The 10,284-nt window shown below is 63.5% G+C and overlaps 1 protein-coding gene across 8 annotated transcripts; it reads left to right on the forward strand.

The window, feature by feature from the left end:
* The first annotated feature begins 439 nt into the window (after positions 1-439).
* On the forward strand, positions 440-8,948 carry ISLR2 (immunoglobulin superfamily containing leucine rich repeat 2). 8 transcript variants are annotated; one of them, XM_023584120.2, is made up of 3 exons: positions 440-635; positions 3,632-3,742; positions 5,170-8,948. In XM_023584120.2, the coding sequence occupies exon 3, from the start codon at positions 5,178-5,180 to the stop codon at positions 7,413-7,415; it is 2,238 nt and encodes a 745-aa protein (XP_023439888.1). In that variant the 5' UTR covers positions 440-635; positions 3,632-3,742; positions 5,170-5,177; the 3' UTR covers positions 7,416-8,948. The 8 variants fall into 8 exon arrangements, with proteins under 8 accessions (XP_023439888.1, XP_058150459.1, XP_058150461.1 ...); XM_058294470.2 differs by lacking the exon at positions 440-635 and adding an exon at positions 2,138-2,250; XM_058294469.2 differs by lacking the exon at positions 440-635 and adding an exon at positions 2,180-2,485.
* The last annotated feature ends 1,336 nt before the right edge of the window (positions 8,949-10,284 follow it).

Genomic DNA, 10,284 nt, shown 5'->3' on the forward strand with positions numbered 1-10,284 from the left:
CGCCGTTGCTCCAGGTCTCCGCGCCCGTCGGAAGGTGTCCAGCAGGGGGCGTGCGCGACCGGTCCTGGACCTGAGACGCGAGCGGGCGGAGCCGGGAGACCCGCGCCGCGAGCCTCGGGGTTTCTACCCCCCACCCCGCTCCACGCTCCGGGTCGCCCGCAATTAAAGATCGATGCACAAGAAGCAGCCTGGGGCCCCAGCTCTCCGCACCTAGGTCTGTCTGGGGTCGGGACCCGAACCTCGTCGCCAAGCCTTATCTCAGATTCCCACAGGTTCCGAATCCCGGGCCTCGGCGCTCGCGGCTTGGCATCTTGCATCCCTCCTCTCCCCGCCTCTACTTTCGCACACCTGATTAGGCGCCTGTTTCTTTAACGATCAAAGGCGCGGGCGGCGGCGGGGGTGGAATCCTCGCTCCGGGTTCTCCGCCCCTCCAGGAACTGTATTATTATGAACATTATGAACAGAGACCCGCTGCTGCGCGCCTGGTGGCGCGGGGCGAGGCGCGCAGTCTCGCAGCTGAGCTTGGAAGCCGAACCCCGAGTCGCCGCTCCCGCCTCGGGCCTCGGCGGACTCTGCCTGGGCGGCTCGGGCTCCAACCCTGGCAGGGCGGGCACTCGCCGGGGTCGAAAACGGGGGTAAGGGGCGCCTTTCCCCCAGGGCAGGCTCGGGGAACAAAAGCGCTAGCTGGAGCGTGGGCGGGGGGCCCGCGGGAGTCAATGACCGCGCCCGGGTGGCCGCCGCACCGTTACCCGCCGCTCCAGGCGCTGGGAGCCCTGTCCCCCCGCCGGGTGCCCCGGCTTTCTGCTCTCCCCGCAAAAGAACAATGAAAAGGGACCTTTCCTTTTTCTCTCTCTTCATTCTTTCTTTTCTTCCTCTTTCTCTTTCTTTCTCTTCCCTCCCCCGACCACGCCCCCCCCTTTTTTTTTTTTGCCGGGGGCGACCTGGGAGGTTCCCGGAACGCTGGCGGGGCGCGTCCCTACGGCCAGGGAAAGCTCTGGACGAAGTAAGAGCAGGCGAGCCCATTCTCCCGTCCTCCTTCCAGCCTGTCTTTTAGTCCCTCGCCCCTCCAAGTGGCTGCCCGCCCGCCTCCCTGCCCGAGGCAAAAAGAACCGGAAAAAGGTGAAAACCTTGGAGGGTCGACCAGCCGAGACCGTCCACGCCCAGGCCCCGCTCCTCCCGCTCGGGAAGGCCCCGAGCCAGGGCTCGCCATCCCCCACTCGACCCTCGTCCTCTTGCAGCTGGGTCTCCGCCTGCTTGGGCCCCTCTTCACCCGCCAAGGCTCCCGGGACCACCCCCTCAGGGTGCCCGGGAAGCGGACACCACTCCCAGGATGCCCCCCGTCGCTGGGCAGACAAAGGAGCCCGTGACTGTTCCCCCCGCCCGAGCCAGTGGCCGACCCAGCCAGGCCCAGACCGCGGCGACCCCCTCCCGGGATAAGGACCCATTCCCGGCTGCCCCACCGCGGGGTCTCGGGCGAGGGCGGGATACCGCGCTCTCACTTCTCCGCCCTCCGCGAGGACCCCACGGCCAACAGGGGCCCCGCCCACTTCCCCTCCACAGGCTGTGGGGATCCCAGACCCAAGCAGGCAGAGTGATTGAAGTTCCAGGCAGAGTGCGATGCTCAGACACCAGAGTGTAGCGAAGGCAGGCGTGGGAGCCAGCGAGCCACGCCGCAGGTGCGTGCGCCGGTCTGCCCGGGTTTAATTTACAAAGGAGCCGGAAAAGCCCGGGCCGGGTGGTCTCTTCCAATGCAGCGCTCCTCGGCCGCCCTTCTCCTCCACCTCCTTCCCAGCTCATTAAAATGCTCAACACTCAAATCAGGGTATTGATCTCCGCAAAGACCCCAAACCGCGCAATCGACCGGTTGCGTGAGACCCCCACCGCCGGGGGTGAGGGCTGGAGGGCCACGCGCGCCCCCGAGAGCCCCGGGTCTGCTATGAGGAAGACGGACGTGTTTGGGGAGGCAGGTGCTGGCGTGTCTCCGGAGCCTGCCCGGCTGTCCTGGTTCTGGCCGACAGCTCGGTCTCCAGGGCTGCGGTGGGGAGCGCCGCAAGGGGGAAATCGGGTTTTAGCCAAACGTCTCGGCATCCCCGCGCCTCCGCCTCCTCGTAGCTAAAACAAAAGTCGGGGTTTCGCCAGAAACAGGGAGCGAGAGTCGGGAACAGCGAGTCTGCGAGTCAGCTGAGGACGGCTGTTCTGCGAGGGTGTGAGACGGCGGGCGGTGGCGGGCCGCTGCGGCTTTGGGAGATGGTGCGTTAAGGGCGACGGAGTGTTGGCTTGAAGCTGTGAAAATGGGGTGGCGGAGATACTCGGGCCTGAGGTCCCCAGGCCGCTGCACTCCAAGAGACGCAGCCGATTCGTGACCATCCCGGTCTGGGCCACCGTCCGCTGCATCCCCATTAGCCTTGAGCAGGCGAGACGAAAGGGTGAGGCGCTTGGGAGGACTCGGTTCTGCCGAGACCGCCAAGGCGCGTCCCACCCCTTGGTGAGCACAGTTCAGCGCGTCGGCCCGTGGGCCCTTCAAGGACTGGTTTAGTCACAAAAGACAAGACGTGGAGTCGGGCTCAAGGGGCTGGGCCGGGGGCGGGGGCCGGGCTGGGATGAGGGGTGTCGCTGCCCCGCGCGTCCTGCGGGGCTGGGCGTTCTTGTCTCGGGGCTGGGCTGGCGGGGGGCGGAGGAAACGGGGCTAGTATCTACCCAGATCCAGGCAAAAATGGCAGGGAGGGTGAGGCGCTCTGCTAACACTATCAATTATGCATCGTGTTGAATGTGGCTTCGGGGAGGAAGCGTCTAGCAGGGGGGTGCGCGAGGAAGGGGCTGCGCTCGCAGGGCTGCGCACAGCTCCGCGGGTCCCGCTCGAGGTCGATCTGCGCCACTGCCTGCCTTGGCAAAAAGAGTTTGCAGGCAAAGGCACGCCCCCTCCCCCCACCGCGGCGCTCCTTTCCTTCCCCCAAATTCCTCAAAGATGGTTTGTCTCACGTGTTGCGAGGCGTAAAAGCGCTCGCATTCAATTAGCAGCGAAGCTCACGGGCGCTAGCGGGACGGGCGCGCGAGGGTGAGTGCTCGTGAGTGTGTGTGCGTGCCGGGGAAGGAGGATGGTGAGTGTCTGGCATGGAGTGCCTGTGAAAACGTGTGTGAGGGTAGCGAGAACTCAGCAAATTGACGCGATTGTTACGGTATGATGGATAGTTCTAATGTGTGAAGGGCTTCTGTGTGGGAGGGTGTGAGCCTCTGTGTGTGTCTGTGCAAATGTGTTTTGAACGTGGGGGACCGCTGTGCTGAGGGATAGTGACAAGGTCAGCAAAAATGTAAATACCAGGGGAAGTGGGTTATGAGGGTGCGGTGGGTAGGAAGAGCCGAGCTGAGGGCAGTGGGACCCCCTTGTGATCCGCGTGTCTCGGCTTCAGGGAGGGTCTCTACGGCTTTAACAAATGTAGAAGATGCAGGAGGTGGGAGAGGCCGTGCGCGTGCTCGCCGGGCCCGGGAGCGCGCGCAGACTCTCCAACCTGCAGCCAGCGAGAGGTGGGGGGATCAGGCGCTTAATAAAAAGCTTCCAGTGGGACCTTCAGGCCAGGAGAGTCCCCACACTCATTCGTCCCTTTCTCTGCCCTTCCCCCGTCTCCCTCGACAGCCGCAGCAACAGATGCGGGCTGCATCCTAAGGTTGCCCCGGCTCTGCGACACCGCGTCTGGAGAAGGGGTTGTAGCCCGAGGGCAGCTCGCCGGGAGACGGCGAACTGAGGGTAAGCCTCGGGGACCGCCCCACACCCTTGACCTAGGTGGGGGGGTGGGGGTGGATCCCACCTAAAGCGCCAGAGCCGGAGAGCGCCGTCTGGCAGGACAGGGGAGGGGTCTCCCACGGGGAGAAGATGGGGTGAGATACCCGGGTTCTCTAGGATGGAGTATGGGAGGGGCTCTGCCGAGCCTGCCCTTCCCCCAGGCGGGGAGGGGGGGGGGGCGGGGAGTCTGCATAAGTGCAGTTTCTGTGTTTGGGCACAAAGAAGGTTTCATGGGGGCCCTCGAGCCTCGTAGAACAACAGCAGAGAGAGGCGCGGAATCTTGAACCTTCGCGGGCTTCATTAGGTAGCGGCAGCCGGGTGCACCACCCGGCGGGCACCGCTCTGCTCGCTAGGCGCCGCCTTGGCCTCCTGGACCCAAAGGGGAAGCTCCGGAGAAGCTCCAAAGCTCCGGTCCCGGGCTTCGCGGCAGGACCGTACCCCCTCCCACGCTCAAAAGGTTCACGGAGCGACCCTGGCTCTCTCCTTGCGGGAGCTGCAGCCCGAACAGGCGGCTGCGACCGCGGCCACCGCGGGAGGGAGTCCTGCGAGTTCGCTCCCCCGGGTCCCACGCCCTCCATCCCCCACCGCTAGTTCTCGGCGTTGCTGATGATCTAGGTTAGGAAAGCCGAGGGTGCAGTCCCCGTGAAGGCTTGTGTGCACGCGCGAGTGCGCGCCCGAGTTCCTGTGTGTGGGTCTTTCGTGTGAGGAATCGTGTCCTTGTGTCTGTCAGTTCTCACAATGGACAGAAAAGCGCTTTGCACCGTGGTGGAAAACGCTGTTCAAATGCGGGGTTCAGTGGAAAGAACAACGAGGTCTCTAGTGTAAATCCTGTCAGTGTCTGGGTGTTTGTGTGTTGAGGACCCCGATAGCGCATAGGGGGTCTAAGCCCCTGCACACGTTGGCTGTTTGGCGGCGATGCTGGAGCCTGCGTGTATATCGTGTGAGTCTATATGGGCGTGTGTGCGTGGGACAAAGGGCTGGAGGAAAGATAGCCAGTCACGGACAAAAATACCCTTTCTGTATATTCCTGTTAGGGAGCTGAACCGAGTCTTCCAGAAAGGGTCAGTGCGGAGCCGGAGGCCCCGGCGGGAGCGGCCAGCCTGTGGAAGGGTCAGCATTTGGTGGTATAGGGTGAGGGGGTCGGTGGGGAAGTGCGAGCGAGGTACTAGGCCTCTGGAAAAATAAGTCAGGGCCCTGAGAGGGAGCACCCATTGAATCCCGAGACTTTACTGAGCTCCACTGGTGCCCAAGAGGGCTCCTCGGCATAGAAAACGTACCGGAGCCCCGGAACCTGTGCTAAACAGGTTTGCGGAGGAAAAGCTTGATAGGGGAGGGAAGCAGGGGCTCCACAAGGCATCATCTTTCCCCCTTATTCCTGCTTCCATCTGCAGGAGCCGCGATGGCGCCCCTGCGGGCCCTGTGGCTGGCCTGGGCGCTGCTGGAAGTGGTCGGAGCCTGTCCCGAGCAGTGCGCCTGCGTGGACAAGTACGCGCACCAGTTCGCCGACTGCGCCTACAAGGAGCTGCGCGAGGTGCCAGAGGGGCTGCCGGCCAATGTGACCACGCTTAGTCTTTCAGCTAACAAGATCGCCGTGCTGCGGCGCGGGGCCTTCGCCGACGTCACGCAGGTCACTTCGCTGTGGCTGGCGCACAACGAGGTGCGCACCGTGGAGCCAGGCGCTCTGGCGGCGCTCAGCCAGCTCAAGAACCTCGACCTGAGCCATAACCTCATATCCAGCTTCCCGTGGAGCGATCTGCGCAATCTGAGTGCGCTGCAGCTGCTCAAAATGAACCACAACCTCCTGAGCTCGCTGCCCCGCGATGCGCTCGGCGCGCTTCCTGATCTGCGCTCTCTACGCATCAACAATAACCGGCTGCGTACGCTGGAGCCCGGCACCTTCGACGCGCTGAGTGCCCTGTCACACCTGCAGCTCTATCACAACCCCTTCCACTGTGGCTGTGGTCTTGTGTGGCTGCAGGCCTGGGCTTCGAGCACCCGGGTCTCGCTGCCCGAGCCGGATTCCATTGCATGCGCCTCCCCTCCTGCGCTTCAGGGTGTACCCGTGCACCGCCTGCCCCCCCTGCCCTGTGCACCGCCCAGTGTGCTTCTTAGTGCAGAGCCACCGCCAGAGACCCCTGGCTCCCCGCTGCGCGCCGGACTGGCGCTCCTTTTGCACTGCGCTGCCGAAGGCCACCCCACACCCCGCCTGCAGTGGGAACTTCAGATCCCGGGTGGCACCGTTGTCTTACAGCCACCGGTCCTGAGCGGGGAGGATGATGGTGTTGGGGCACAGAACCGGGAGGGGGAAGGAGATGGACCCCAGCCGACGCAGACCGAGGCCGGAACCCCGACACCGGCACCAGCTTGGCCGGCACCCCCAGCGACACCGCGCTTCCTGGCCCTTGCAAACGGCTCCCTGTTGGTGCCTGTTCTTAGTGCCAAGGAGGCGGGGCTCTACACATGCAGTGCACACAATGAGTTGGGTGCCAACTCGACGTCAATACGCGTGGCCGTCGCAGCAGCCGGGCCTCCAAAGCACGCACCAGGCACCGGGGGAGAAGCCGGTGGGCAGGACCCGGCCTCTGAGCACAAGCCTTCAGCCAAGGGCCGGGGCAACAGCGTCCTGCCCTCCAAGACCGAAAGCAAAACTAAAGGCCAAGGCCTGGCCCGGGTCAGCATCCTGGGGGAGACGGAGGAGGGGCCGCAGGAGGAGGCGGGCGAGGGAGACGAGGCTGAAGATCATGTCCCCGCGGATCCCGTGGAAGAGCGACGCTGCAGTGGTGGGGACTCCGCGCGGTACGTGTCCAACCACGCGTTTAACCAGAGCGCGGAGCTCAAGCCGCACGTCTTCGAGCTGGGTGTTATCGCGCTGGATGTGGCGGAGCGCGAGGCACGCGTGCAGCTGACGCCGCTGGCGGTGCGCTGGAGCCCTGGGCCAGGCGGGGCGGAGGGAACCGGGCGGCACGGATCGCGGCCCCCGCGCCTGCTCTATCTGTGCCCAGCGGGGGGTGGCCCCGCCGTGCAGTGGTCCCGTGTCGAGGAGGGCGTCAACGCTTACTGGTTCCGCGGCCTGCGGCCTGGCACCAATTACTCCGTGTGCCTGGCCCTGGCCGGCGAAGCGTGCCATGTACAGGTGGTGTTCGCCACCAAGAAGGAGCTGCCCTCGCTGCTGGTCATCGTGGCGGTGAGCGTGTTCCTTCTGGTTTTGGCCACCGTGCCCCTGCTGGGCGCCGCCTGCTGCCATCTGCTGGCCAAACACCCAGGAAAGCCCTATCGTCTTATCCTGCGACCGCAAGCCCCGGATCCCATGGAAAAGCGCATTGCTGCCGACTTTGATCCGCGTGCCTCCTACCTGGAGTCGGAGAAAAGCTACCCAGCAGGCGGCGAGGTGGGTGGCGAGGAGCCAGGAGAGACCCCCCGGGAGGACCTGGACGAGGACGCGGAGCAGGGGGACCCCAGTGGGGATCTGCAGAGAGAAGAGAGCTTGGCGGCCTGCTCGCTGGTGGAGTCCCAGTCCAAGGCCAACCAAGAGGAGTTCGAGGCCGGCTCTGAGTACAGCGACCGGCTGCCCCTGGGCGCCGAGGCGGTTAACATCGCCCAGGAGATTAACGGCAACTACAGGCAGACCGCCGGCTGAGACCCCGGCCCGTCCAGCCCGCCCGTTCCCATACCGCACCTAGGGTCCTGGCAGCAGAAGCCTTGGGCTGGCAGGACTTATCCCAACCCCTACCCTAGCACACTTTCTCTGCCCCCTTACCGCTTCCCAATCCTGACTTCTAGGGACTTCTAGTGGAGAGAGGCTGGCTTCACTAGTCCCGGAACACCCATGGCCTCCATTCTCCTGGGGAGCTGAACCCCCCTCGACCCCCGACCCAAGCACAGATCCCTGCTCTTCCCTCCTCACGAAAGACATAACCTTCCGAAGTGGGGAGAAATCCACACGGGCCCATTCCCATCGCCAAGGTTATCAGCTGAAACAATCAGCGGGTTGGCTGACTCTGACCCGCAGCCCAGACCCGTCCGCCCCCACAGCGGGGCTCTGGAGCCAAAGGAAAACCAGAGGAGACGTTTAAATATCTGGTGACAAAGCCTTGGGTCCCGAGCCAGCCTGGGATCTCCAGCAGATGTTCCCAGCCCGGGGCGCCACCGCGTCTGGCCTGGACCCCGACTCCCTCCACCCTTTCTGGGGAGCATGTCCCAGGAGCCCGGGAGCCGGTGGCATCAGGAGAAATCATTTTCCCTCCGACCCCTAGATTTTAAGTTTCAAAACACCTCCTCCAGACTAGTAATCAAACCCTTCAGTCCAGGACGGCTCCCCGGCCCCACCCCTCTTCTGCGCAGCTCCAGCCGAGCCGAGTGCCTGGGGCGCCTTTCGGCTCCGCACTTTGATTTTCATATTTTCGTTGTTTTCAAAGACAGCCACACTCCCGGGTCTGGTGCTAACATTCCCTTCCCAGCCTCTGGGAACACTGAGTGTGCGCCTCGCGGGAGAGAATCCGTTTTCTCTCATCCCTCTCCCAATTTAGAGCTCCGCGAGATCGCGCGTCCGCTTTCCGCAGAGGGTGCAGGTTTGGTCGGGAGCCAGTTTCGTTGTCTGTGGATGGGGGTTTCCAGAGCGCGGTGACCCTGGCAGCGCCTGCTTCCGCGGCTCCACGGGGCCAGACTCCAGCGCGAGAAGAGCAGGGGCTAGGAAGGCAGCTGTGGCCCCGCTGCTCTCGGCGCCTCGTGAGGACTTGCGCCCTGGCTCGCACAAAGCCTGCGCCCGACGCTGCGGCGGGATGCGGAGGGAGAAGAGCCGCTCGGTCCCCGCGAGTCCCCGTCCCGCCCTTCTTTCCAGGACAATAGCATTTGCCCGGCGTGTAGTCCTAGACGAGTGTGCTCTATAGAAGAAAAGTCTGTGTCCTGTAAAGTGTGACCGTGTAGTGTAGCGTGGGGGGCGGGTGGGCGGGGAGGGAGGGAGAGGGTGGGCGTGGCGCGGCGACTCGGGCAGGAGTCCTTTTTCTGTCCTGGAAGGCAAGTGTCGGCTTGGGTGGGGGTTTCCGGCCACTGCACCGACCGTCTCCGCGAAGCGCAGCACAAGCGCGGCCCGGGAAGCAGCAGCCCCTTCGGAGCGCGCGCCCTTTTCTAAACATGTCAGTCTGTAAACAGTCAATAAAACAATCGATTTGAACGGGGCTCGCTGACTTTGTCGGGGGTGGGGAGGCGGCAGAGGGAGAAGGCCTGGGGGATTAAAGGGGAAACCGCAGAAGGCCGGGGTGAATCCTTTGTGTGGTTTCCTCCTTATTTGACAACGCTGGGAGTTTGCCGGGGGTTTGCAACGCAGGGTGCCTCCAACTTCGAGGTGGAAGGGTGAAGCCACAAGGGTTGGAGGGAGGCTGAATGTATTGTAAAAGGAGGGGCACCTGGGAAGCTGGGATCCAGAGAACCAGCTGACACCTTTAGCCAATTGCCAGGTGTGGAGGTGTGGGAGTGTGGAGGTGGGAGGGTGGGGGGTGGGCAGGAGTGCTTAGTGAGTGATGTATGGACAACTGGCAGGGTGAGTCTGCCAGCGTGTGCTAAGGTGGCTGCACTGATGGAATCACAGCTGAAAGCACACTGGTTCAGTTGTCCTAGAAATGGGGTTTCTTAGCTGGGAAACAGGAGAGATGGGGATCAAGAGTGGATGTGGCACTTCTGACTACCCTCAAGAGAGAGCCCTGGGGTTGTGCTTCAACTGACTCTCCCTGGATGGGGAGGGATGGCCACCAGGGGGGCAGAAGAGAGGTAGGGAACACGAAAGAGGGAGCAGAAGAGTCCATCCCCACCCTCCCTCTCCTACTAGGTGCTCCAGCCCAGCTGGGGGCCAGTCACCCAGCATCCCGTCCTAGTCCTAGGCCTCTCTCCCCCACCACGCCCCCAGGCAGTGGCTGTGATACCTCCTGGAGGCCTGAGCCTGGGTTGTCTTCCCAGACCCCCAAAGCTGTCTCAGGGAAACTGGGCCTTCTAAGGGCCACAGCGTGAACCCTGGCCCTGTTCACCGTCTACCCCCTGCCCCTGCAGCCCATCCCACTGCCAGCGACACAGCTCAGGAAACCGTCTTCTGGGAAGTGGGTTGCTTTGTTCTACCTGCGAATGCCATCTCTGAGGAGAGAGCAGGGACTGGCTCAGCTCCTGATTGGTTTGGGAATGGAACCACATGATTTTATCCTAGCCACAGGCTTGCGTGGGCCAGAGAGTGCTCAGCTTTTGGTCCAATCCAATCCTCCGGTTATGGGTGCCTGGGTGAAGAAGAGCTCCTTGTGCCTCCCTGTCCGAAGGATTGGCACTGTCTGGGAGCCCCCCCAATATAGCATGCTGGCAGAGGAATGTCCAGGGGAGCTGAGAGTTCTGCCCCTTCTTTGTCAGGGGCCAAGCTAGAGAGAGGATGAACACAGACTGCTTGGTTAGATCCTGTGCTCCTAGCCCATACGCCCAGAAGGGGTGGCTGCTGGAGGCTGAGGACGGGGCTCCGAGAGGCTGCTGACCGT

Source organism: Dasypus novemcinctus, chromosome 3 (assembly GCF_030445035.2).
Source record: "Dasypus novemcinctus isolate mDasNov1 chromosome 3, mDasNov1.1.hap2, whole genome shotgun sequence".
Taxonomy (NCBI): domain Eukaryota; kingdom Metazoa; phylum Chordata; class Mammalia; order Cingulata; family Dasypodidae; genus Dasypus; species Dasypus novemcinctus.